This window comes from Crocodylus porosus, unplaced genomic scaffold (assembly GCF_001723895.1).
Source record: "Crocodylus porosus isolate Cpor-Errol unplaced genomic scaffold, CroPor_comp1, whole genome shotgun sequence".
Classification (NCBI taxonomy): Eukaryota; Metazoa; Chordata; order Crocodylia; family Crocodylidae; genus Crocodylus; species Crocodylus porosus.
This window is the reverse complement of record NW_017728926.1, coordinates 7,869,606-7,896,883: the sequence shown is the minus strand read 5'-3', so window position 1 is coordinate 7,896,883 and position 27,278 is coordinate 7,869,606. Positions and strand designations below refer to the sequence as shown.

At 54.4% G+C, this 27,278-nt stretch overlaps 1 protein-coding gene across 1 annotated transcript in view; it reads left to right on the top strand.

The window, feature by feature from the left end:
• Positions 1-20,665, top strand: part of CLCN6 (chloride voltage-gated channel 6) — a 21,562-nt gene extending 897 nt beyond the window's left edge. The window contains exons 2-23 of the mRNA XM_019541713.1: positions 2-62; positions 144-209; positions 550-615; positions 1,158-1,224; positions 1,918-2,024; positions 2,227-2,353; positions 3,025-3,092; positions 3,659-3,717; positions 5,026-5,158; positions 5,941-6,054; positions 6,303-6,469; positions 8,006-8,132; positions 8,449-8,575; positions 8,879-9,032; positions 9,125-9,284; positions 9,415-9,521; positions 10,134-10,320; positions 10,874-11,031; positions 11,493-11,649; positions 13,321-13,428; positions 14,141-14,266; positions 16,879-20,665. Of these exons, the coding sequence (XP_019397258.1) occupies positions 2-62; positions 144-209; positions 550-615; positions 1,158-1,224; positions 1,918-2,024; positions 2,227-2,353; positions 3,025-3,092; positions 3,659-3,717; positions 5,026-5,158; positions 5,941-6,054; positions 6,303-6,469; positions 8,006-8,132; positions 8,449-8,575; positions 8,879-9,032; positions 9,125-9,284; positions 9,415-9,521; positions 10,134-10,320; positions 10,874-11,031; positions 11,493-11,649; positions 13,321-13,428; positions 14,141-14,266; positions 16,879-16,959 (2,527 nt within the window). The 3' untranslated portion in view covers positions 16,960-20,665. The remainder of the gene's footprint in view (position 1; positions 63-143; positions 210-549; positions 616-1,157; positions 1,225-1,917; positions 2,025-2,226; positions 2,354-3,024; positions 3,093-3,658; positions 3,718-5,025; positions 5,159-5,940; positions 6,055-6,302; positions 6,470-8,005; positions 8,133-8,448; positions 8,576-8,878; positions 9,033-9,124; positions 9,285-9,414; positions 9,522-10,133; positions 10,321-10,873; positions 11,032-11,492; positions 11,650-13,320; positions 13,429-14,140; positions 14,267-16,878) is intronic.
• Positions 20,666-27,278: the final 6,613 nt, after the last annotated feature.

Below are 27,278 nucleotides of genomic sequence, written 5' to 3'. Positions count from 1 at the left end.
CCATCCTGGGCGAGACCCGCGAGGAGGAGGAGGACGAGATCCTGCCGCGCAAGGACTACGAGGTGCGGGGCCGGGCGCCTCACCCCCCGGGGCCTGGGCGTGCGTCCTGGGGCTGGGGCGTTAACCAGGGGGTGTCCTTCCAGAGCTTGGATTACGACCGCTGCATCAATGACCCGTACCTGGAGGTGCTGGAAAGCCTGGACAACAAGGTAGGAGCCCGTCGTTTGTCGCGCCCGGCCCGGGGAGCCGGATCCACGCCAAGAGCTGGCACCGCGCGCCGGTCTGACCCGGGAGCAAAGCCGTGCGGCTCTCGGCTTCGCTGGCAGGAGGGCGGAAACGGCCCTGGGGGCCCCTCGGCCCCGGGCGCCTGTCCCGAGCCTCGTGTTGGTGGCTCGGGCTCCCAGCCCTGCTGGGTGTCACCTCCGGGGGGGCTCGTCTGTGCCGATTCCTCTCTCTGGCTCCATCCAAAGCGGCGATTGCAATCCTCCCATCCTCTGACTCCCCGCCGCACGCTGCTTTGACTTGCCTTTGTTTTTCTGCCCCAAACAGAGAAGCCGGAGGTACGAAGCAGTCAAATGGGTGGTGGTCTTTGCCATCGGCGTCTGCACGGGCCTGGTAAGGAGTCTGCAGGGTGCAGTGAGGAGTCATGCAAGGGCTTGACGCCAGCGGTCTCCACGAGCTCACGACAGGAGAGGGCCCTGGGCTTCCTTAAAAGCAGAGCTGGGTCCAAGGCTGGTCCGGCCTCCCCGAGACTTGCAGGGGGTTGAAATTCACTTGGTTCCTATGGGGTAGCATTCTTCTCTCTGCAAGTGCTGTTGATTAATCGTGCTTTCACAGGGTTTTCCTTGCAGATTCCCAAAATGCCAGTGTTCTGCTTAGGGGGATATCATCTGCCGTAAGCAGCTAACGAGCAGACTGATGAGGCAGGGTGCTAAGTTGGAGCAGAACTGTGTTAACCGCCTCTAGGGATGCTTGCTTTGCTGCCTGCATTTAGACCTCTCAGGGTGCCTGAAGCCAGGAGGGGTCTGGGTCTAGGTCTGTCTCTGGTTTGATGCAACCTGGCGAGACCTGGGCATGGCGAATTCCCAGGACGTGGCAGGCTGGTGTGTGGCACTGGTGAGTGGTCATCTTTCATACTTGCTGCTGCCTTTTCCTAGGTGGGACTATTTGTAGATTTCTCAGTCCGACTCTTCTCCCAGCTCAAGTTCCGGTTGGTACAAAGCTGTATCCTTTACCTTCTGCCTGGTTTTGTGCTGTGCTGGGTGACCTCATTGCTCCTAAAGGCTGCCTCCCCTGAACAGCTCTTCAGCTCTGCATGCCTCTTGATTTAATGATTCATGGGCTTTGCTTCAGCAGCTGGGCCAGTCTCTAAGGCAGAGGTGTCTGGCCATGAGGTAGCATGGATGCCCCTTGATTTGGGCTTTCTGACACTGGAGGTTTTGGCAAAGCTCCCCCGCATGGGACGCCAGTTTGGAGCTGCAAGTGAGGTTCACACTGGGCTCACCTTGTATCCGACCCCTCTAATACCCCTTGGTATCAGAACGTGACTTACCTCGGGCTAGCAGCAGGTACAGTGAGCTGAGCAGGGCATCCCATGCCCTGCTGGAAGAGTCTCATTTGACTGTTTTTATCCCCCAGTCTCATGCTGCCCTGACTCTTCTGCTTCATGCACAGGAGATGCTACCAGCACTTCTCTTTTGTTGCTGGGCCTACTGGAGAATGCTGCTCCAGGGAAAGCATGCTGTGCTAGATGTCTCTGATAGCTTGGCTGGGAGGGGGGCTGGCCTGGGGCTCTGCTTTCCAGGGTGCGGTGGTGAGTACACTGGCTGGGAGGGGACGAGGCAGGCTGGGCCCCTAGGAGGAGGTCCCACAGAGCGTTCTGCAGGAGATGCCCTTTTCCTTGACTCTCTCCCACAGCAGTGGAGGAGTGCAGTGAGAAGGGCTGCCTCGCTCTGTCCCTGTTGGAGCTGCTGGGCTTCAACCTGACCTTCGTCTTCCTGGCCAGCCTGCTTGTCCTGATCCAGGTGAGACCGCGCTCCCCACCCCAATCCTTCCTATTTAACACAGGAGGTGTGCTGAGGCTCTTGCCCTCCTGCTACACTTTCTGCTTCAAGGACTTTGCAGGCACTAAAAATAAAGTCTGGCAGCACATTCTGGACTTATCAGTGTCTGATCTTTGCTAAGCTGGATGCTGACATGCCTGGTGCAATTGTCTCCTTTCTGCAGCCGGTGGCCGCTGGCTCTGGCATCCCTGAGATCAAATGCTACCTGAATGGGGTGAAGGTGCCTGGGGTAGTCCGACTCCGGACGCTAGTGTGCAAAGCTCTGGGTGTGCTCTTCAGTGTGGCTGGAGGTAAGAGGGGTGGGCAGGGTGGGTTTTCCTCAGGCTACAAGAAGTCATTGCATGCAAAAAGCAATAGTGGAAGTTTCTGTCTCTGTGCATGCACCTTGATTCTGCGGGGATGCAGCTGGGTCAGGGTGGAAGTGCAAGCTTCCGGGTGGCTGCAGAATCTGGAAATGATAAAGAGCCATGAATTAAACACTGGTAATGAAGAATAGAGCTCCAGCTGGCCAGTTAGTGGCAGGGAACTTGGTGCTGCTTTGTGGAAAGCAGGTGGGAACCAGCAAGCAAGATGCTCCTTGGCAGTGTCTGAACAAGGCTTGTGGGGATTGTCACCTGGGTGAAACCATCTCTGGTGGGATTGTGCAAGGCATGGGCAGCATTTCTGCCCAATGGGGTAGAAAGTTCTTGTGCTGAAACACATGTCAGTGCAGAGCTGCACCCTGCAGTGTATGTTTCTGCCTGACGCTGCCCAGAACCCAGAAGTGAGCTCTCATGTGTCAGCGATCGTTGTCTGCTCTTGCCTTGTTATGGGGAGGTTGGAAACACCCTGTGTGGAGGTGTGTTGTTGCATGTTGCCCATTGCAAAGGAGCTGGGAGCCCTTGCCTGTCACAGCTGGGCCAGAGGGAGCAGGCCAGACTGACCAACAGAGCCATGCAGTGAAGCACTCTGTGTGTTGCAGGTCTCTTTGTGGGGAAGGAGGGTCCCATGATCCACAGTGGGGCTGTGGTGGGTGCTGGCTTGCCACAGGTGAGTGCTGGCAGTGCCCTGCTGCTCTCTGGGCTGGGCAGGGCATGCTCTGCAGTTTATCCCTTCTCACCTTAAGTAAGACATGGGTTGGGATGAGATGGGTTCTTAGAAACTTAGTGGCAGAACCCCTGTATGTGGCCTTGGAGTCTGGGCTCTTTGTACTGAGATGTGGAGGCAAAGCTGCCCCCAGTTCACCAAGGGCATCTGCCAAGGAACTGCACAGGGGCGCAACACTGGGCATTGATCTCCTTCACAGGCTGAGAGGAAGGAAAAAAAAGGGTGCTGGAGAGTGGCCAGCTGCAGCTGCTTTGCAACAGTCCCTCAGGGACACAGCTCTCCACCCTGGCATAAATCAAACGCTCTAAGCAAGACCTGATGGGAGAGCAGCCAACCATCTTACTGAATAACAATTTTCCTTGTCTGCTTTCCCTCCCCACTCCTCTTGTTGCTGCAGCCTCAGGGCAGAGGCAGACAGAGTAGTCCTGGGTTGGATGCTCCTACATGTTATGGGAGGATGGGGCTGCCTTCACCCATGTCACCATGTCTGACTTTGTCCTTCTCTCCAGTTTCAGAGTATCTCTTTGAGGAAGATCCAGTTTAATTTCCCCTATTTCCGCAGTGACAGGTGCGTGTTCTCCGTGGGGCTGTTCAGGGAAGTAGGGGTCTGGACTGAATGGGTCAGTCAGTGAGGCTTTGAACTCCTCCCTGGGAATCCTGCTCTCCAGGGTCCTGCTGCTCAGGGCAGCACCATTGCATCCCACGTTATCTCCAAGTAGGTTCAGCCCTTGGACAGTGCAGGCTACTCTATTCCCTGTGGTGACTGCAAGCAACAGTACAACATGACTAATTGATTGAGGGACCATCACTGATCAGCCATATGCAGTGCACATTACCAGTCCTTGGTCTGTCATGATACCATAGCAATTGAAACGGAGCAAGCAGCAGCACAGAACTTCACACCGGCCTCTTCACAGCTCCCTTGCTGCCAGCTCAGTTCTGTAGAATTAGCTCGTTCTCTTTTGGCAATCAGCATGTGTGAAGCATGTTGAAAGTGTGCCAGCCCCAAGCATACATTGCTCTTACTGGCAACCATCTCATAGGCTTCAGCGAGGAAATGTAAAAATGCAAGGCACGCACAATTTCTGCGGGTCAGTGAGAAGAAGGAAGAGACTCTAGCTAAATGATTCTTGAAACAGCTGATGGCACTAAAAGTTGTGCCGAGTTCACACAGACTCTTGGCACAACTAGCAAAGCATCATGCGAATGTAGTTAATTACTTGACATAGCTCTATGAAAGCTTTATCCTAAGAAGCTTATGAGCTCAAAGAAGTGTACCAGTAATAGCCTGGTGCCAGCTGCCTTCTCATGCTGCCCTCTGAATCATCTTGTGGTTCAAAGCTCTGCTGCATGTGCCCAATGAGAAGAAAGTCCTCGTGCTGGGGGCAGGCACGGGCTCTTGGCGGGGGTTGTTTCTGGCATGTTGGAATTTTTCAGGTTTCCCTTGTGCTGCTGGAGCAGAGTTATTGGGTCCTGGCTGCAGAGCACAGTCCCAGCTGGGTTCCCCAAGGGATAGGAATTGATGATACAGATCCCTCCAGGGGGCTCAGATGTTCAAGCGATGCTTGGAGGGGAGCCCTCCCCTGAAGCAGGGACCTGGTGGCCAGGTGAGACTCCCTCATGTGGATGGGCCAAATCATGGTCTCCTGTCCATTCAGAGGGCTGTGGCAGCATGAAGATAGGATTGTCATACTGTACCAGTTCACCAGGCCAATGTGAGCCTCTTTGAAAGGAAGTGCCTGCTCGTTGTGAGCTTGCTGCATAGCACCACATTCCTCTAGCTCCCTTTGTCTTCGTGGAGCTGAAAGGCCATGGGGGCCAAAGAGTTGTTCCAAGACTGCCTTGACGAAGTGTCCTTGTTTCCCTCCTCACCCAGAGACAAAAGGGACTTTGTGTCTGCTGGAGCCGCTGCAGGTGTGGCGGCTGCCTTTGGGGCCCCAATTGGGGGCACGCTCTTCAGCCTGGAGGAGGGATCCTCCTTCTGGAACCAGGGGCTCACATGGAAAGTGGTGAGTAGTGATGTCAGCTCCTTCCCAGAGAGGGGTGTCCCAGCATGGTGGTCCAGAGGCAAGCCAAGCCCCACTCCCTACTCCCCCCAAAGCTTCATGGGCCAATGTGAGCTACTGCTAGTTTTGGTGCCAGGAAGCAGAAATGCCTTCAGGAAGGGGCTGTTGAGAAGCATCAGGGCAGCACCAAGAGTTGGCTTGGCCCCCACTTTTCCACTAGGCAGATGCTATGTGAGGGCAAAGGCTGCGGTTAGGTTCCTTCCTGCTCGGGTACTGTGCTGACATGGCCTCCGCTTGGCATTTCTGTGGCACCCCTCTTGGAATGAGTTTAATCTGGCTCTTGCAGTTACCTGGGGGAATGTGACCCGGCTTTTTCCTACACAGCACTTTGTCACTACTAGACTGCTGCAAGGCTCCTCTCCCAGAGTGGAGAAAGGGAGCTGTGGGCTTTGCCAAGTCCAGAACACCAGCCAGAGCCAATTAAGGACAAGGCAACAACAAACTGGGTTAGTTCTGTGCAAATTTATTTTCACTGTAGCCGGTCAGTGTCCCAAAGAGAACTTATAGGCAGGCGTGTTGCAGGGATTTCTGGACAATATGCTCAGGCCTGTGTTGCCCTGGGGGTCAAACTAGGTGACCATGGAGATCCCTTGTGATTACAAAAAGTAGCTGCTAAAATTTACCTTGCATTTCCTTCAGTGCTAGTAGGATGCAATCATCTCTTACCCAAAGGCAAGGCTTCGCTGCTGTTTGACCTCAGTTGTTTTTGTTCTTTCCTTCTGCAGCTCTTTTGCTCCATGGCTGCCACCTTCACCTTGAATTTCTTCCGCTCTGGGATTCAGTTTGGGAGCTGGGGGTCTTTCCAGCTCCCGGGGTTGCTCAACTTCGGCGAGTTCAAGGTGTGTTGTATGTCATTCCCCCTGCCCATCAGTGGTCCTTGCTCTGCCCAGATCCATACAGTTAGTTGTAGAATCCTGCAGAAGGGAAAGAGCTCCTCCTCCAGAAATACGGTTCTGTTCTGTGGACAGTGCTGTCAGCGGTGCCCTGCTTGTAGTAGACTGACTTGAGGGAGTCTGGCATGTCCTGTGTGCAACTCCATGTGCTCTTCCATTTCCTGCTTATCTCTGCTTTCCCTTTTGGTTCTCAGTGCTCAGAATCTGATAAGAAATGCCACCTCTGGACGGCTGTGGACTTGGGCTTCTTCATCTTGATGGGCATCGTCGGGGGCCTTCTCGGAGCCACCTTCAACTGCTTGAACAAGAGGCTAGCCAAGTACCGCATGCGCAACGTGCACCCCAAGCCAAAGCTGGTCAGGTACCCAGGCTCCCCCCTGCCTGCATTGTTGCACGTGTCTGCACTGTCTTTGCCCATAATGCCTCAGAAGGGGCCGTGAGTTTACAATACCAAAACCTCGTTTGGCAAACCAACCAAACTCTGGCATGCATCCACCGATGCATCTCAAGCAAAACCAGAGATGTTCTCCTCCTGCTTTACTCAGCCTCCACAGCTGGAGTACTGCATCCAGTTTTGGGCCCCTCACTTCAGAAGGGACATGAATAAGCTTGAGAGAGTCCAGAGGAGAGCCACTCTTATGATCCAGTGCCTGGCAGGCAAGCTGTACGAGGAGAGGCTGAGGGATTTGGGACTCTTCAGTCTGGAAAAGAGAAGGCTCGGGGTGACTTGGTAGCAGCCTACAATTATATAAGAGGGTTACATCAGGACCTGGGAGAACACTTGTTCACCAGAGCTCCCCAAGGGATAACAAGGTCTAACGGCCATAAACTTCAGGAAGGCTGATTTAGACCCGACCTAAGAAAAAAGTTCTTTACGGTGCGATTGTCCAGGGTCTGGAGCAGCAAACTCCCCTCAGAGGTGGTGCAAGCACCTACTCGGCACTGTTTCAAAAAAGGTGGATGTTTTCATTGCTGGGTTCACTTGATCCCAGCTGACTTTCTGCCTATGATGGGTTGTGGCGGGGGGACTGGACTTGATCTCACAAAGTCCCTTCCAGCCCCTAATGTCTATGAAATCTATGAAACCTAGCAGCTCAAAACATTGCACTAAAATCCAGGTGTGAGGCAAAGAAGGTGCTAAGGGTGGCTGATACAATCCGGGTCTCTCTGTGATGTCTTGTGGTATACAAGTAGCCAAGACTCCTTTATAATGAGTATGAAGGGATCCTTTACCAAAGCTGCCGTACACAAACAGATCCATGGTTCTTAGCTTCTCAGCTACGAAAATACAGTCTGCAGTGTACCACATCATCATGCAGGGGCTGTCTAGGTCTTGTCCCAGAAGTGGCTGAAGGAGCAATTGACTCTACTACCATCCACACCCCACCCCTCCCCTAGTCTTTCTTACTGAACTGCCTAGTTAATTTAATCGAGTTTAACAGCTGGACTTTTCCATTAGGAAAAGAAATAGCTACCTAACTGAATCCCTGATGATGAGAAATTGCCACTTAATTAAACTTGGCAAAAACAAATTATGAAGGAGAGAGAAAAGCTCGTTGGCCACTAAAAGTTGTGTTGGGATGTTGTTTTTAATAGTCGCATGGCTGTGTCTAAAGGGAGAGGGCTTGGGGACTGGGGAGAGCTTAGAGCCACATCTCAGATCCTGGCAAGGTCGTCTCCAGTTGCTGGGATGGGCAGGAGGGCCTGGTGCTGGTAGCTTCAGTGGGTTCAGTGGGAGCGAGCAGCCTCATAGAGTAGCTGGAATTTGCAGGGCTAGCATCGAGCAGTCTCTGCCCACCGCGACTCAGAGCAGTGCTGAGCTCCGTGCAGGGGGTAGGGCTATGCCAGTGCCCGTGCAATGCAGTTTCGGTACAGGATTCCTGTTCTATGCCTACAGGGTCCTGGAGAGCCTGCTGGTGTCACTCACCACCACCGTTGTGGTGTTTGTCGCCTCCATGGTGCTCGGGGAGTGCCGACAGATGTCCTCCACCAACCATAGTGGCAATGGCTCCCTGAGCTTGCAGGTAACACTTTCTCCCCACAAAAGTGCCTGCTATGCATAGCAACACAGCAGCCTCTGTCTGCAAGTAATGCCCGTGTGTGTAGAGTTTCAGTAGCAGAACCCATGTGCTGCAGGGCTGGGGTGCGGAGCTATCCCTGGCAAAGCAGGTGCTTGTGTATTATTTTTGTTGGCCAAGTATACGTCAAGCCCCAAATCAATCCTCAGAGTCTTGGGTTTGATTCCCCCATGGTCTCTGTTGCAGGCAGGCTCAGTCCTGCCCTAGTGACAGCTCCCAGCATGCTGCCATAGCCTGACAGGGTTGTCTTGCCATTGGTCAGGACTCCTCTGAGGACTTGAACGCAAGCATCAAGACCTTCTTCTGCCCCAATGAGACCTACAACGACATGGCGACACTGTTCTTCAACCCCCAGGAGTCAGCCATCCTGCAGCTCTTCCACCAGGACGGTGAGCAGTCATGAGAGGCAGCCTGGGCTGCCCTCACGTGCCCCCCTCAGCCTCTCCAGAGCCTCCTGCTTGCCCTTCTGTGGTGCTTTTATGCAAGGGTCTCTTCAGCTTTCCTTGGCTTTTGTGCCTTTTCCCCTGGCTTCTTCCTTGCCAGCTGTCTTCACCCAGCTTTTGACTCCAAGAGGAAGGGAGCTAGTTAGGGATGGAGAGTCAGCTGTAAGCCAGAGGAGGTGGTGGGCTGTGAGACTGCCTCTGAGTTGAGCCAGCCCATGCCCCTCGGTCATAACTCTTCTTGTATTGCAGGTACTTTCAGCCCAGTCACACTCTCCTTGTTCTTCCTTCTCTATTTCTTCCTCTCCTGCTGGACGTATGGGGTCTCCGTGCCCAGCGGCCTGTTTGTTCCATCACTGCTTTGCGGGGCTGCCTTCGGACGGCTGGTCGCCAACCTCCTGAAAAGGTGCCTTGTGCGCGTGTGGTAGGGCTGCCACCAGTCTCCTATCAGCTGTGCTGGAGTCCTGTCCTAATACCACATCTGACCTTCCTCCCCAGCTACATTGGCTTAGACCACATCTACTCAGGGACCTTCGCGTTGATCGGGGCGGCCGCCTTCCTTGGGGGCGTGGTCCGCATGACGATTAGTCTCACTGTTATCCTGATAGAGTCCACCAACGAGATCTCGTATGGACTTCCGATAATGATCACACTGATGGTGAGTCCACATCCTCCTCCTTGCCGGGGTTTGGTTCCAGCTTCTGTCTGCGGGTGTCGGTTCCGTGCATTGACCTGCTTCTTCTCTCGCACAAGATGCTGTCATGCTGTTGGTTTCCTTGTCTCTCCAGGTGGCCAAATGGACAGGGGATTTCTTCAACAAGGGCATCTATGACATCCACGTGACCCTGCGGGGTGTGCCGCTGCTTGAGTGGGAGACTGAGGTGGAAACGGACAAGTAAGGGGGGCTGCTTTTGCCAGTACTTGCCATCAAGGGCTGTTACACTCTCTCCGAGGGCATTGGGAAGTGCCTTGAGGCTCCCACAACTGAAGGGCTGCTGTGGAAGAGGAGTGGGGTTTCATTGCTTGACAACACTGGGTGTCAGGCAAGCCCTCCCACATAGTCTCCCTCTTCCGGGCAGGGCATATAATTTTTCTCATCTCCAGAGTGAAGTTTGTATTGCCTGAGGAAGCTAAGAATGTGTTGTATAATGTACCTGTTAAGCTTCCCTTTGCCCCACTTTCCGTTGACGGGCGGTGGTGTGGCAGGGCTCCCTGGGGCTGGTAGAAGATCCCTAGGGCATTACCCTTGTATGCAGAGATCCTGCTTGCCATGCCACATCTGAGCCTGTGAGGTACATTGGTAAGGGGCTGGTGAAAACATCACAGCCTCAGCACTTCATTAATAGAAACAACAGCCCCTTGGGTGTTGTTGGAGAACTCTTGTTCTCCATCTGCTCTGCTTGGTATACTTCTGCATGGGACCAGCCCTGCCCCATGCTGGCATGTGACTGCACACCTGCTCCCAGCAGCATCCCTGCATCCCCTTTGGATTTCTCGGTTGCCCCAGGCTGCGAGCCAGTGACATCATGGAGCCAAACCTGACCTACGTCTACCCCCACACCCGCATCCAGTCCCTGGTCAGCATTCTGCGCACGACCGTCCATCATGCCTTCCCAGTGGTGACTGAGAACCGAGGCAACGAGAGGGAGTTCATGAAAGGGAACCAGCTCATCAGTAACAACATTAAATTCAAGGTGAGGAGGTGGCAAGCCTCTGGGTGGGCGTCTGCTGTCCTGTAGGAAGGCACCTGGCTGGGTCTCTCCTGCTGCTGGAGCAGGATCAATACCTGCCCTAGTGCCCAGTTTGTCGTCTGATTAATCCTAGGGTCCCTGGGTGGTGGGGTTGGAGGTTCAGCCCATCCCTTGTACTGTAGACTGTGGCCGAACAGGAGGAAACTCGCTTTCCAACAGCACAATGTTCAGGCTGTAGAACTGCTCCTGGAGACATAGAGCAGTGTGGAAGGGAAATGATCTCTTGTGAGACACTTAAAGCTAGCTGGGAAGGGTTGTTGAAAAGAGCAACTGTGATGCTGATAAACCGGCAGCCCTGCTCCATCTCTAGTTTCACTCTGCAAGAAGGATGCAGTCAATCCCGGCATCCTTGCAGTGCATCATCCCAGAGAGCCCTTTGCCTGTGACATAAAACCATACCAACGGCTTGGGCTAGAAAGGGGCCAGGCTGGTTTCTGCCCCAATCTGACCAGTGACCCACTGTCCAGGCTACTCACAATTCTGCTCATGCCCGCAGAAATCTAGTATCCTCACCCGGGCAGGGGAGCAACGCAAGCGAAGCCAGTCCATGAAGTCCTACCCATCTAGTGAGCTGCGCAACATGTGTGACGAGCACATCACCACAGAGGAGCCACCTGAGAAGGAGGACCTGCTGCAGCAAATGCTGGAGAGAAGGTGGGGCCAGGGGAACAGGACATGTCCATCTGTGAACCTTACTTACCTGCCTGCTGTCACCACAGGGGCCAGGCACCTCAGTAGTGCAGTGGGGTGGGACTAGTATCTGTGAGGAGCTGTGGCCTGGGACTTGGAGTGATCTGCCTGAGACTCCTCTCATGGGAAGACTGAGGCAGAGCAGGGGCTTGGGCTGAGACTCCTCCCAAGCCCTGCACTGGTGTCTGGACCCTGGGAAATCCTAGCTTGGCTCTTCTGTTGCTGCCTTACATGGTCTGTGAGTCACTTGGCCTCTCTTGGCTACATTCTGTGTGGTGGGGAAGCGTTTGTCCATCTCTGGCGAGGGCACTGCGTACAGGGATGGCCTTTAACATCCATTGGGGCAGAGAGTCATGGTAAAGCCTTCTCTGCCATTACCATGTGAGATAGTCGGTGGGGGTTGTTACAAGGCATTTCTGTCGCAGATATACCCCCTACCCCAACCTGTACCCGGACCAGTCTCCCAGTGAGGAGTGGACCATGGAGGAGCGCTTCCGACCTCTTACCTTTCATGGCCTCATCTTGCGCTCACAGCTGGTCACGCTGCTTGTCCGTGGAGTGTGTTACTCTGAGAGTCAGTCGGTGAGTGCTACAGGGTCCTGGAAGGACTCTGAGCCCGCTGTCCCCTCACAGCCAGCTGGGAGGAGTGGATGGGCCAACAGCGTACCCAGGGTGGGTTTACAGCATGGTCAGTCTCATCTTCAGTTTGAAGCTGCAGCTGGTTAAACTAAATTCTGCCTTGTGGCTTTGAAATGAGTATGAGTGCAGCTGGGGCAGATCCTGAGGGGATGCAGTGATGCGGCTGCACCCCCCGTCAGACTGGTCCGTGCCGCTGGAGCTTTTGAGGACTTCAGGAAAGTCCCGAAGTGGAATAGAATCCTCCCTTCCCCTCCGTGCTCAGAGCCACCTCTCCTCTGTCTCTGTCAGAGGGCTGTGCGAAATTTCTGCAGCTGTTTCATTTCAGAAGTGTTTCGGCCCGTTTCGGAAAAGAAAAAAAACCAAAGCATCCAAAACATTTTGGGAAGAGTCCAGCACAGCCCTGCAGATCTCCTTTTAAAGCGCCAGGAGGCTGGGGCAGGGCAGGGCAGCCATGGGGGCTTCTCCTGTGGCTCCTCCTGCTGGGGCAGAGGCAGGCACAGCTGGAGGAACCTCAAGAGAAGCCCCCATGGCTGCCCTGCCCGGCCCCAGCCTCTCAGCACTTTGAAAAAAAAAAAATGGCTCAAAACTCAGAAACGGATTCGACCAAATCAAAACGGAACAGTGATCCGAAACACGGAAATGAATCACTGTTCTCTGAAACTGCCAAATCCAAAACCAAAGCAAAACCTATCCGTTTCGCACAGCCCCAGTCCCCTCCCCTCCTTCCTCTGTGTCCCACCTGCTGTGGTTGCTTTCTCTGTTGTCCCAGGGGCAGGGGAGTCTCCGGCGCTGCTGCCTGCTCTGGCTGGGCTTATCTACAGCACTGATAGCAACAATGGCTTCCCACTCCTCCTGAGGGAACCCACCCACTCCCTGCTGCTGCCACTGTTCCCAGCTAACCAGCTCAGCTGGAGCAAACAGGAGTAGCTCTAAAGCTGCCCCTTCCCTCCCCTCCCCTCCCAGTGGGAAAATCAGCAACAAGTAGAGTTTGGGTTGGGGGAGAGGAGGGGACATGCCTCTGAACATGGCGGGGGAAGCTTACCTGCTTTGGGAAACTTTAAAAAGTCCCCGGAGGCTCCTACAGCCCAGTTTTCCTTCACTAGTGGGTTGCAGTGGGGAAGAGGGTGGGAGCAGGGGTGCAACCACCCGATCAGCATGGGTGGCTGCTCTTGCACCTGCTTCTGCCAAATCCTGGATCTGCCCCTGACTGCAACTATCCACCTAGGCAGGCCTGGGAGAAGGATGCAGGTTCTAGGCCCAAATGCATGGTGTATTGCCAGGAGTGGGGAAAGGAGGGAAGATACTAATGTTTAATTGTTTGCCTATATGCTGCCCCACCCTCCCCCCACCAGCTTGTTGGTGCTGCCTTACAGGGTGGGGACTTAGACCCCAGTGAATCAGAAGACTGATCAGTCCTTTCCTCTGCTGAAAATGCAGCTTGTCCCATTTCCATTGGCCCCACTCCCTTGCATTGGTCTCTGACCATGCTTCTCCACATCTATGTAGCTTTCTGAGCGTGGAGGTGGGGCCTGGGTGGTCAGTGTGGACTACATCCTTGCTGTGCCCTTATGCAGCCCCAGGCATTCGGCTGATAGGAATACCGTTGCTTTCCAGAGTGCCAACCAGCCCCGCCTGTCCTATGCAGAGATGGCCGAGGACTATCCCCGCTACCCAGATATTCATGACCTGGACCTCACGTTGCTCAATCCACGCATGATAGTGGTAAGAGAAGCTGACAGGAGCTTGCTTCTACGTTGTAGCACCCTCTTTGTGAGGCACAGAAATGTCGATACCTTTTTAAAAAGGTTCCTCCATAACCTCAGATTGAGGAAACCCAATAGGAGGGCTCAGTGCCAAACTCAAGCTCTGTCCCCCTTGTAGTGGTATTTTTTGTATAGGTACAGATGCAAATTGCTGTGGGTAATGGTGACTGAAAAGCTATGTTCCGCTACCATCTGCCAGCCTCGGGACTTGTGTGTGTAGGAAAACTGCCTGGAACAGCAATTCTGCAACAGCTCTCTGTGTGGACACTCTTATTTCAGATATGAGTGGGTATTTTGGGCCAGGACAACGTAATCTGCTTTCAGATCAGTTTGACTTGTGGTCTAAGTGAGAAGAAATGGGTTTGGGTCTTGGGTTTGAGCAAAACAGAAGATATTGGCAATCTCTCTACTCTCAGGTAGGGTTTGAGAAGACTTGGCACTTGCCCAGTCAGTTGGACTAACAGCAGTCAGAAGTTCATGGCAGCACTGAACCCTATTTTAGGATGTGGTGTGTGGAAATAAAAGGATTTTGGGGGCACCTCCCCAGTGCAGAGAAGGAGAACTTGGAGTCAGCTGTTAGGTGCCTTGGCAACCCCATGTCAGCTTCTAGGGCCACCGACGCCTGCTCTGAAACTACACTAATTGAACCCCTTGTTTTATTTTTCCCCTAGGATGTCACCCCATATATGAACCCATCTCCTTTCACAGTCTCCCCAAACACTCATGTCTCACAAGTCTTCAATCTGTTCAGGACCATGGGGCTCAGACACTTACCCGTTGTGAATGCTGTGGGAGAGGTGAGTTCTGGTGGAGGGATGCGCTGTCCCTACCACCCTTAACTTGAGCAGGGGACTCTGTTAAGGGACACATTTGGGCATCTGGATGTCACTTTAACTGCCTTGACTGATGCCTCCTGTAAAGCTTTACAAGAGGCTTTGTGTGAGGTTGAGCCACTGTCCTGTCTGTGGGCTGGATTCAGCCCTGATTGGCAACCTCAGGAAGGTTTTCCTGATTGTTACCACTCCCAGATCTTGGGCCACTTTACAGAACTCTTCACAAATAGCACTATTTAGTCCGGAACGAGCCCTGGTAATAAAATACTTGAGTACCGAGTGGAGACATCATCTCTGATGGTGATTTGCATTGTATTCCTTCAGGAGGTGGAAAGCACAGAAACGACAGAGTTGGGGTTTAGGTAGATACCAGTTACACTGGAATCCTTTGACTTCAGTGCAAGCTGTTACCATGCAGCTATCATGTGCGCATGCCTCTGTGAGGATGTAAGGGCAGAAACAGACATTGCCTGATGTCTCATTTGTCCCACCATAAAAATGTTTCTGGCAGCCCAAACAGTGAGCCCATAGACATTGCTACCCTCTTGCACCATGTTAAAGAATAAATCAGTGGTGCGGCAGATGCTTTTAGCCCTGTGGCAGGAAGGTAGAGCAGCCTGAGCTGTTTCTGCTGTCTAGCTGCTGTGGTTTTGAAGGCTCTGGGATTTTCGTCAAGCTCCAGGGACACCTGCCTGCTTTCCCTGCTTAGAGAGGCAACCCAGGGAATCTGGGGTGCCTCTCCATCAGTGGGAAAGTTGTGGTTCCCTGCTGAGCCAGACCAATCCCCCTCAATCACAGGAGGAAATCTAGCTGATCAGGGAAAGGCCCTTTCCTGCTCAGCCATATATTGTCCCCACCAATCATGGGGACCGATCTGAGTGGGAAGAGAGATTAGGTTGCCCCTGTCCTCCACCATTAATGGTGGGACAAGGGGCAATGTGTGTTTCACCTGATGAAGCAATCAGCTGTGCCAGGATACATTACAGTATGACTGATCAGCTTCATTAGTCAACATCTATTTCTAGCCTGAGCATAGCAAAACCATGATAACTTCAGCTCTGTTTCATTCAGAGTTGGCACACGTGTTTGTTTCTGTAGTGATACGTGCAACAGGCACTTCCTAACAGCTGATGCACTCTCAAGCAGACGCTTCCCTTTGCCTCTGGACTTAATTGCTTTTGACATCTTGACCTGGCACCTTCAGTAGCCAAAAGTGACCAGCAGGTGTCATCAGCTTCCCATAAACCAAGCATCAACCTCCTTCATTAATCCAGGAGCTGGAGTGGAGCTAGGAGTTGCTAGGGGCATTTAGACACACACATTTGTGTGCTCTGACGTGCCAAAGATTCAGTGTATTGGAGCAGATTTGATTAATTGAGTCTGTCTGTCAGGGCGTGGAGGAGACTCTCAAATCTCCACTAGGACTCTGGTGGCAGAGCCTGAAGCCTTGAAGTCTGAGCAGAGGCTGAATGACTAGATAGGGAACAGAACCCAGCACCCAGCCCATTTCCACATTCTTCCACAGAGGTGTTTTGGACAACACACACAAGCACCAGCAAGAGCTTGTACCATCAGCTGGCAGGCTCAGAAACACCTCTTCCTGTCTCACTCTTGCCACATCTGGCTGGGCCTTTAGGGCATTTGTACATGTTTCAAAAGCACCTGGCCCTCTTTGTGTTTTAGTTCAAGACCATGCCACCACCATTTTCTCAGCACTGACACATATTTTGCCGCTTATACAAATGTATGCATTGCAGGGCCAGGTGCTTTTGAAACATGTACAAATGCCCTAAAGGCCCAGCCAGATGTGGCAAGAGTGAGACAGGAAGAGGTGTTTCTGAGCCTGCCAGCTGATGGTACAAGCTCTTGCTGGTGCTTGTGTGTGTTGTCCAAAACACCTCTGTGGAGGAATGTGGAAATGGGCTGGGTGCTGGGTTCTGTTCCCTATCTAGTCATTCAGCCTCTGCTCAGACTTCAAGGCTTCAGGCTCTGCCACCAGAGTCCTAGTGGAGATTTGAGCATCTCCTCCACGCCCTGACCCACAGTGCTGCCTGGTAGGCACCCAGCAGTTGTACACTCAGGCACCAGTGACCCCTCATACTCACATAGGTATGCACCTGCCTTGAAAAAGTTGGGGCTATTATAGGGCACATGCCAGTTAAATCACAGAAGCTGAAAGTTGGTGACTTAAGGTCTTATCTCCACCTTACTGCACTTAGGTCTGTTAAGGGGAGGATATCCCTGTTAACATAGGTTTGCTACTGCAGCTCCCTTTGTGCAGGGCTGCATGGGTTAGCAATTCCTGTGTGCCCAGGGCACTGAGCTGTTGCATCCCCATTGCGGTGCTGCTCCCACTGCAGTCTGCTGGTGTCCCTCACGTGGAACGTGGATGCAGAACAGCAGTGAGGGGGGGAATTTGCACTGGCTTCTGCTCTAGGTTCACACCTAGCTTCTCTGAGAACTACTTTTCTCCCTCGGCTCTCAAGTCAGACAAAAAAGCTCCCTGAACTGCACCCTCTGCATGTAGGCACCCCAGCTGCGGGTGACTGGGGCATCCTTCTGTCTCCTCCAAACAGATCGTGGGAATCATCACTCGACACAACCTGACGCACGAGTTCCTGCAGGCGCGGCTCAGGCAGCACTACCAGACCCTCTGACCCTGCCCCAGCCCAGCCTGGTGCCACCCCCTCCATCACACCCACATTCCGCTTGGACCCCAGATGGCCGCCTTGCGGAGCGGCTCCTCACGCACGGAGGCTGGGGACTGAAGACCACCTAGCTGGCCAGAGGACCAAGGAAACACCTGCACCTGAAGCTTTTGGCTGGCCTAGAGAGGCATTTCATTGACCACTCTGAGCCCGAAACATTGCTCCTTCCCTGCTCCTGCCAGGTCTGGCATCAGGTGTTGCCCTGGCACTGCTCTGCCTACAGGGTAAAAACCATGCTCCCCCACCTCCTCGTTTATTCCGTCTCCCTCCTTGCTCCTGCAGCAGGTGCCTTACTCACATGAGAAGGCACCATTGCCATGGCTGAAATCAGACACTGCAATTTGCTAACAAAGAGCCCGCTCCTAGGTGAATGGCTATTCCCAGATTGCTCTCTCCCCCCAGGAGACCCCAGTTGCACCAGTTTTTCTCTGGTGTATGTCTGTTCATGTCACTTCTCCAAGCTCCTTCCTGCCCTTCCAGTGCTGGGAACCCTGCTGTCCCATTGCTCTCAGCAATCAGCTGCTGGTGCAAATCAGGAATCCACAGTAGCTTGTAGCTGTGCCTCTTTTGGATGAGGAATGCTTCACAGAGTGACATGAGAAAGTGATCCCAGCCCCTCACCCCCTTAGCTGTGGCCAAGGATTCCCCTTGGAAGAGAGCTTTTATATAGGGTGTTCTTGTTTTTTCCTGTAATGCAGTGGAACGCCTCATAGGAGTGTTATACAGGCATTGTGGCCTGCTGTCTCGGTTCAGGCCTGGGGATCCCAGGGTGTTTTCATTGCTAGGGCTAAGGAGAAGGAGGAAGGGCTACTTCCTCACTCCCCAGAGGAATGCGTTGCTCCTCCTGCTTAAATTCACAGGCTTCTCCCAGCTGCTGCCCCCATCCACTGGCTCAGTCCACATCATCCCTGCTGTGGGCAGCAGAGGTGTGATGCTGACAGGGCAGCAGGGGCACTCAAGGCTTGTGATTGCTGGGTTCAAGAGCAGCAGTGGTAGGGGCTGTCCACAACTCCCAGTGCACCAGGATCTTGGCGGCAGCAGAATCGCCTGGAGGGCCAAGGCAGCACTTTGGAGCCAGTCGCAGCCAGTCTGGTGCCTCAACAGGTACCATCCTGGCCAGCACCTGTATTGTTCCAGCAGGCTCCTGCCCTTGTGGGTTTGCATTCAGATAACCCTCTGTGGGAAGCTGGCCTCGTTGCCTCCAGGGGCCCAGGCTCTGATGGGCTTGATAAAGCACAGAGCTTTTTTGCTTTGCTCCCTTGGAGAGGCTGGGCTGAGGAGCCCGGGGAATGCTTCTGAGGAAGGCTTCCCTGCAGTCCTGTTAACCTGTTGGGTGCCAAGAGGACATGTCTGGGTTCCTGGCTTGTTAGGAGCTATCTGGAGGGCAGAAGTCACCATTTCTGTGTCCTATGTGCAGGGGAGTGTCTGGCCTCTTCAGGCTGAAACTGGTGGGGCCTGTGGTGCACTGGTTTGCTTGCAGTGAGGTGGCAGGAGTGTCCCACTCTGGCTAGCTCTTGGGACAGCCTCTGCCTTGGGGTGTGGGGGGGGCATACTCCAGGTGACCAAGCTGGTTTCAGAGCAGATCTCATCTGCGTAGGGTGGCAGTGTGAATTAGACCCAAGCTGTAGGGTCTGGGTGCAGTTGATCTTTGCAGGTAGACGAGTTGTTGCAGAAGGAAGGCACAGTGCAAGCCAAGGCTGGGTTATTGACTCCTTGCTGCTGTTGGCAAGTCCCTGGAGGGTCTGCCACAGTGTCTCCCGTGAGAGCTTGTCAACCTTCTCCAGGCCTCTCCCTTTCTGCTCCCTCACTGGAGGCTGATAGCAGACCTCTGACTGAGCCCTGCTTCTGTTCTCAGAACGGGCAAAGGTCTGTGCCATCCAGAGTATGATGAGATAAGCCTGATGCCTGTCACCGCACCCTTGCCCTCAGCCTCTGGCTCCTCTGGTTGTCTGGATGCTGTTGGAACCGTGCCTTCTGGCTTGGGGATGCCCTCTGGGGTGGGAGTTTAAACCCATTTCCACCACCTTCCAGCTGCCTTTCTCTGCCACCACCGCTCTAAGCAGTCCTGCTCGCTTGTAGGAGCCTGCTCTGCTTAGCTCAGGTGAGGTGTGAGCCCCACAGCGTGAAGCAAAGGGATCTTAGTGCCAGCCCCTCTATCTTGTGCCTTCACTCAGACTGTGTCGCTGGGTGGGAGTAGTACTGCTGTGCTCCTCAGGGCCGTTGTCATTCCCAAAGGCAGCTGTCTTAGCTGCTATGCCATGTTAGTCTAAATAGCTACCCAGGGAATAGATTTGGACGTGTGCTTCTGCCTTGTGGGAGGATTTCTGTGAGCCTCCCCTGAGTCCCTGTGAGGAGCGCTGAGAGGTGGCTTCTATAGAGCTCGCTTCCCCTGTGCTCTGGGGACAAGGGTGTCTGTGTCCCTGTTCTGAGCGAGAACAAACATATCCAGGAAAGAGCTCCAGGTGGCCCCTTTCTCCTTCCAGAGCTAGGCTGCGGGTATGAAATAGCCTCTCTAGAGCTCGCTGCCATTGCTCCTGGGTTGGTCCCAGTCATGCAGTAGAACAACCCACTAAAGCAGCATGAAGACCTCCCTCGGGTGGAGTTTGGGATGCTGCAGGATGTGCTGCTGGCATTGACCAGACCCTGCCATGCCTACCTCTTCCCCCTTGAGTGCCAGTCCTGTCCCTCCCACCTCATCTCTCCCACGTCCTGTTTGGTCTCCTGCTTCCCTTCTAGCCCATTGCCTTGAGCTAATTCTGTCCCATTCTCTTCCTCCTCGGGCTGGGGCACTGCAGGGTGTGGCTGGACATCTCATTTTCATTCTGGAGGACAATGAACCTGGCTGAAAGGTACTGCCCAGGCATGTCTGAGCACCCTGTGCTGCTTGGCTCCAGCCCTCTTCCAGTGCCACTTGCTTTGCCCGCCTGTCCCATGTCCCAGCAAAGGGAGCGACTTCCTCTTCTCGCTGTGCTAGAGAGCACAGCTTGGGGCAGGGGATGGGACCCCGCTGGTCTTTTGAAGCGAAATCCATGAGTGGACTTGCTGTGCCTGCCTAGCGGCGTTAGCCATAGCACCTGGGTCCGAGGGGCTAATGGAACAGCATGGCGGTCTGTAATGCAGCACGTCTCGCCTGCCAGGGTGGTGGGTCCAAAGGCTCTTGTTAACCTCATCAGACTTCCCCATGCCCCTAGCCAGTCTTGTAACTTCCTCACATGTTTAACTGCTTCTGGTCTGGCTGCTCTTCGGCGTACAAAGAAATATCAGCCTAACACAGGTGCCTGTAACCCTTACTCAGAGCAACACTAAAGAACAGAGTCTGAGTACTGGCTCAGTATTGATGGCGAAAGCTTGGGACAGTGGGGGGCGCTGGCTCGGTGTCCCAGCTCCCTGTGCAGTGTTCGTAGTGGTTCAGGTTGTGACCCCTCTGTCCTGTGAGTTGTTCCGATTGTAGCAACGTATCTCATTTGTGTTGGTTTCCGTTTGGTTTTTTTGCACTGTTCTGTTCGGAGATGACGGAAGCTGATTCCACGGTGTACATAAACTATTTTTTTTAAATTTGTATGAATATATTTTTATTTTGAACTTTGGCACTTGGGACATATTTGTGTAACCATAACCTGTCTGAGAGTAAAATGTTGGTGTGTATCCTTCTGCACGTCCTGGGCCTCGTGGGTTCTTTCTCTTTCTGCTTGGCTTATTTGTTTGACACCTGTGATTTGGTGGGGAATCAATGGTGAAATAGACCCAACTCAAAAAATCAGAATTTTTTCCATGTAAGAAATGGCACTTGTGGATAGGGCACCAGCAAGAACTACTATAATTGTTGATACGAGTGATTATTCTAGTCCCTTCCCTTTCTGACAGCGGCCACTACCAGTTGCTTACAAGGAAGCAGCCCTCTGGACAGCAAGGTGGCATCTGTCTGCAGGATGCATTTTCTTGTACCTGCCCCGCTGAAGGGTTGGCTCCCCCCTGGATTATACCCTAAAGCAGCAGTTTTTTTATCCCTTTCAGAAACCTGTTTTTAAAGCCTGTACTGTTTGGGTGTCCTTACCCCTCTGCTCCTATGTGCTCTGCTGTGGCTTGGTCCTTTTGTACAGGAAATGAGATTCTGCCGGGTTATTTTTTCCCCCCTCCTCCATCCCACGCCTGAGAGGTGTTTGTACGCAAGATTCTTCTGGTTTTCTCCTTAGCTGGAGCTCATCCTGATTTCCTCCCTAGCCATTAATGGGTGCTGGTGCTGGCTTTATTTTCCCCAGGTGTGTGACTGCCTCTCTCTGGTAAGAAATGGGACTTGCTCAATTCAGCCCCGGTCCCAGTCATTGTGTGGAGCAGAGGTGCCCAAGGGATCCCACAGTGCAGTCTTGGAGACTGGCAGCACTGGTGACTGCCCCTCTCCCCTCACTGCACCTCATACAGCATCGTACACTGGGTAGTCCTGGCTCTTTGTTCATCTGTCCCCATGCTACCCCATGCTACTCCTGCTGCGCTACCAACTATTGTACTTCCCTCCTGCTCATTGCCTTGAGTGTCCGGGGTAGAAACAAGGGGAATGGCTTCAACTCAGGACTTGTGTGTTTAAATGCAGGAAGCAAGGAAGCACCAGGCTCTGCCTCTCCTGTCTGCTCTAGAGGGAGCCCAGGCCTGGTGGCTTCCTCCCCGACCTCCAAAACAGGAGTCCAGATGCAGGCCTTATTCAGGACATCGTCTGAGAGCGCAGCGCAAGCTCAGCCTCCCTACTGTCCGCGATAGCCTTGCAGCTGGCTGGAGTGAGACCAAGAGACTGACAGGCTCTGCCAAGGTGTCATGATGGGAGGTGAGGTTATTGCTTGGAAAAAAAGCACCAGGGTGGGGCAGGGCAGGGTGCTCCTCTCCTGCTTTGCCTTGCATTTTATACCTGGCAGCCCAGGTGGGTTAATACCATGGTTGCACAGCTATGCTTAATGCAACCCAGTGCCTGATTTAAATTCTTTCCCAGGGGGGTGGTGGGCTCGTTACAGTCGAGCATTTTAATTACCCCCACAACCAACCACCCACACTTACAAATGAGCCTTGTCCTCTTATTGCACTCCTTTATTGAAGGAAAGAGCCAGGACTGCTCTTTCTGTCCAAGGTGCTGAAGCTCAACTCACAGCTGCGCTGCTCCGCTTCGTGCTTCAGAGAGTCGGTCCTTCCACCGTGAGGTTGGGCAGTGGGGAGAGGCACATGGTTGCTTTGCAAGTGAAGGTGGCTACCAGGCAAACACTACCTACTACATCTGGGATAACAGGGCCAGCTCAGGGAGCTCTGATTCTCTTGAGCTGTAGATGCCTGGGTCTCAGAGAAGGGAAGATAAGGATCGTCCCTGTTTCCAGGCCTAGCATCAAAAATGCAGGAAGAAGAGGTCGTACTGCTGTAATGGTGGAAATCTAGTCAAAGTAGTTGTTATCTTAGTGCCTAGAGATCAGGGCCCTATGGTGCTAGGTGCTGTATGGGTATGTATATGAGACTGCTGCTTTGCAGAGCTGACCGGGTCAAGCAGGTCCCCTCTATCAACCCCTAGCTTCTTCCCAACACCTCGTCCAGCCTTGCTCCCAGGCTAAGGGGCATCTCTGCCGGAGGTCCCTGCCCTGCCAGCTTCTATGGCATGCTGATGCCTAGTTGTGCCAGCCTCGTAGCCCAGCACCTCCCAGGTGTTGCCCTTCTTGCACTCCCCCTCCTGCCTTTATGCAGGTTTTGCTAGGTGCTGCCAAGAAAGAGCAGATGAAACAGTACTTCTGCTCTGCCTCCCCTACCTACAGGTCTCTTCCTCTGATCAGGCTGCCTAACGAAGTCATGCTGTTCCCCTACCACCACCTCTGGTCTGGCATTAGCTGGTTTCTCCAGCACTTTGGGGGTTGGTTCCATGTATGTACAGCACGTGTAGTGATATGGCAATGCAAAGGTGCAAGCTGCCTCTGAGGGGATGAGTTTTGCCATATCCCCCTGAGCAATGGACCCTAAAGATTATGGTCCTTCATGGTAGCAGGTGGCAAATTCCCCCCCTCTGGAATCAAAGCATGGCCCTGGAGAAGGTTGTCTCAGGTGGGGTCTGAGACCCCCACCCCCAGGGCCTGGTGCGAGGAGCTCTTTGCACGACAGCAGAGGGGTCTGGGCTGTCAGCCAGGAGCAGCTCACCCCTCATAGCCAGGCCCCAGAGACCAGCATGTTGGGTGACTCACTCTTACGTGTATTTTAAGCCTGGGATTTAGAACTAGCCGCCTGGGTGCTACAGCCTGTGATGAGGAGGGAGTGAGGGGGCTCCAGCGGAAGCATTACAAAACAGAGGCCCATGGTTCACCAGAGCCCTCCTCCTGGCTGCCCCATCACAGTCCCCTTCCCAGCCCCCCTTACCCTGTAGCTGTTGCATCCCAGCCCGCTCTGGGCCGCTATCTTGTCTAACCGCTGGCCAAAGCAGTCTGAGGCCCTTCTCAAGCTGTGGGGGGAGGTCAGCAGGGCTTGCAGTTTGCTCCTCAGGCTGGAAGGAGGCTTCTCCTGCAGCTCCCAGCTCCCGTGCCCCAAGGCAGGGTCTTCCCCTTGGGGTCCAAGATACTGTCTGTCCCAGGGGTTCCTGTGATCTGCAGCTCCCTCGCTAAGTCCTCCTGCATCTTCTAATGGGAGCTTGTCCTCCAGGCGCTCCAGCAGGGTCTGAAATGCATAGAGAGAAAGAGAGATGTCAGGCAGGAGAGCGTTATGTTGGCCTCGGCCTAAGGGCGGGAGCTAGTAGGGCAGCAGAGCCAGCCCTCCCTGCTCACCCTGGCCAGCGTCATAGACCTCGGCGTTCTACCTTTAAATCAGCTAGTTCAGGAGTGGAGACCAAGCCATACGTGGGATGGGCTCTAACCTGTCCCTGGAGCTGAGTGATAATGAGAAAGAGCAGCGTCAGCAGCAGGGAGACCTGGTGGGCAGTTGTACTCCACAGGCCCGTCTTCCCTTGGCCTGGTGCTCTCCTCCTTCCTGCTGTGAGCTGGCAGTCTTGTCCCCCTCCACTTATATGCACCACAGTGGAAAGAGTCATGCCCCAGGCACGAAGCCCCTGCATTCTGTCACTCGCCCACGATAAAGCATCGGCAATGGGAGCCAGCAGAAGATTCCCTTTTACAGTTATCGGGGCCAGGGCCTGGACAGGGATGGCTCCAGCAGGACTGCCGGCGGGGCCCGCATTCCTGCCTACTTGTCTCAAGAGGTTTCACACTTCCAATGTGTGAGAGAAGCACCAAAAATGCACCCCGTTATCTCCCTGTGAGGCCGCTGGGCTCTTGCTTCTCTCTCGCAGAAACAATTAGACAAGCGTTGGACAACTGGCCGGCAAACACTAATGGGCATTGTGGCCGTGGCCAGGCATGTGGGAGTGGTACTGAGGAAGGATGCTCTCAGCAGGGGACAATGGCATGCAAAGACGACACCCTCTCGTGTCTTAATTGCTTGCTATCTGTGCTGTTTCCTGGGAGCTCCGAGGATGGGCCAGGGCCCCTTGTGTCTGGCACTGTCCCTGCCCCAAGGGGCTCCCTGTCCCCTGTAGCTGTAACTGGGCTCAGCTCCCTGGGGCCAGAGCTAGTGGGTGTACATTGCAGCGTTCATCGGGGAAAGCCCCGTGGGATTTGTTCTGCCCCACGCTCCTTGGCACCGCCGAGCCTCTGCCCCTAGTTCTTCTGGGGGATGCAGCAGAGCAACGCCAGCCCCTCAGCCTCTTATTTCCTGGACTTTGGGTCAAGGCTTGGTGGGGAGTAGCACAGGAGGAAGAGGAAAGAAAATGTTTGATCTTAAACGGCTGGAGAAATAGCTCTGTGGGCTGGTCGGCTCCTAAGCCCTGTGTGGCTCCGGGCTTGTGCAGGGCCTGGCAGCAGGGGCCCACTGGTCCTGCCCAGCTCCAGTAACTAGTCATGGTTCCCCCAGCAGCATGCACCTTGGGTGCTGGGGAGAACTGGGTGCTCTAGGAGCTGAGCCCGGCTGGGCCTCGGTGTCTCTGCTGAGACTGTAAGCAGGGATAAAGGGGGTTGTCCTGCGGACACAGATTCACTGGAGCTCAGGCTGGGGCAGCCTGCAGGAAGGCAGGGAGTTTCAACTGAGCTGGTGCCCTGACACCGAGCTTCCCCATGGGCCGTTGAAAAGGAGTCCGGGTCCAGTGCTCCCGACGCTGCCTCACAGCTAGTGAGAAGGGGAGAGCAAGCAGGAGCCTGGGGGCCCAGTGATCACACGCTGCATCAGAGGCAGGGGTGCAGTCCAGTGAGCTTCAGCCCCAGGAGAGGCTGGGGCTGCATTTGCAAGGGGAGACCAGCAAGTGGGCTACAGGGCCGGGAAGATGCAGAGAAGGGAACCGTGAAACCCCACAGCTCCTCAGTACCCAGGGCAATTTTCACCCAACCAGCACAGACCAGCTCCTGCCGCCTCTCCCAACCCCCCTGGCAGGCGCGCGTGTGATTATAGCTACCCATCAGTGGGGAAACCGAGGCAGCGAACAAAGCTGTGGTTTACCCCATGCCTGCAGGAGCTGAGCTCAGACCACTGGACAACACTGTCCCCCTCCCGTGTAAGGAACGCACTTGGCACTTCCATGCAGACGCTGGTCCTGGGCCAGCCCCCCTTGACCACAGCTGGCACCTTGAGTTTGGGCCGGCCCTCTGGCCGCAGACTTCCCCAGCTCTACGGGACCCCGGCCCGTGCTCCCGACCTGGCTCCACGATCTCCTGCAGACGCTTAGCCATAAAACGCAGTGAGCAGGGGATGCTTTTTCCTAGATGACCTCCCTCAACCAGCTTCTCCCAGACCGCAGGGGCTATTAACTTATGGCCGGCAGCAAACACAGACTCGTTCCACCAGGAACTGGCTTGGGGTTGCCGGAGTCACCTGGCCAGCGGGTCGGGCAGCCCAGACTCTTCTTTCCATTTTTAGCACGTTCCACTCCCCTCCTGAGTGTTTTGTGCCCGGGGGGCCGGCAGGGAGGGAGGATTTGCAAAGCCCTGATGTGTCGATGAAATGCGGCTCCAGCGGGGGCTGGTCGTGCTGCTCGAGCCAGGATTGTTATTGCTTTCCCCAGCCTGCAGCTTCTCACTGGCCTGGCGCATGGTGCCGATGTCTCATGGCTGCCTCCTACAGTGCTCCTGCTGGGACCAGCCCCATGGGACAGCACTGGAGTTTCCTCAGTCTCTGCTGCAAGGCGGCAGCATGTTGCCTTTATGGAAAACACTGCCCTGCTTTATCTGCAAAGGGACTAGGCCATCTTAGGCTTCTTAGACCAATGTATAGGCATCTCTGAGATCCTCAACACTCCCACTCAGCCATGCCCAGGCCGGGTGGTGCTTATAGTCCCCAAGTACTTAGGTTTCTCCTGGCAAAGTCCCCTGGGCTCCTACGTCTCTGCCTCTGGGCAAATGCACTGTCTTGATGGCACCAAGCTCGCATCTCAGACCTAGCTGCACTCACCACCCGTGCTTCCTCCTCCTCTTTAGGTGCCCAGCTCCAGGACGGAGACAGCACTGGAAAGATGGGCAAGACTGTGCCTGGGTTCAGGTCCCGTGGCACCAGCGCCCATCGCAGGCACATGCGAGCAGCAGATCACAGCTGTGTCCCAGGTCCCAGCCCCTTGCTCTCGCTGCCCCAAGACCCCAGGGTCTCCCTAGCCCTGCCCACCAGTCTTGCTCCTGAATACTGCTCCCTGACAGTCCATGGTCCCATCCTAGCTGCCTGGCGGAGAGCCCTACCCCCACAGGTCCCACCCCCAGCAGTGGGTCTGGGGCGCATGGACCAGGGTGCTCCGGCAGCGGGGCCAGGTTTGGCAGCGGCAGCTGGGAGGAGCTGCTGCCCCTAGGGCTGCCAGGAAGCGAGTCCAGCCCCCAGCTGCCCCAACCCTCCTGCATGCCCAGGAGCAGTGGGACCAGCTGCGTATGCTACGGCCCAAGCTGCCCCCCATGCCTGGGCTGTGTGGGACCAAGGGACCCACCGCAGGTCAGACACAGACCCTCAGTGGGCCCAATCTAGCCCTCAGGCTATATTTTGCCCACCCTTGCTCTAAAGGTTGAGACCAAAGTTTCCAGATTGTGAGTGCACAGTCTCTTACCACAAAACTCCTCTCTCCCCCCTCCAAAATCCTGGCCATTCAGCTACTGGGACGTGGGTCAATTTATCCCTCCATAAAGAATCAGCAGCTTTCCCCTACAAATAAGTAGCCTGACATGATATACCTTGACAGCAACTCATCACTCAGTGATCACCAAACAAGTTTCATTCATTACAGCAGGTTCTTTTAAATG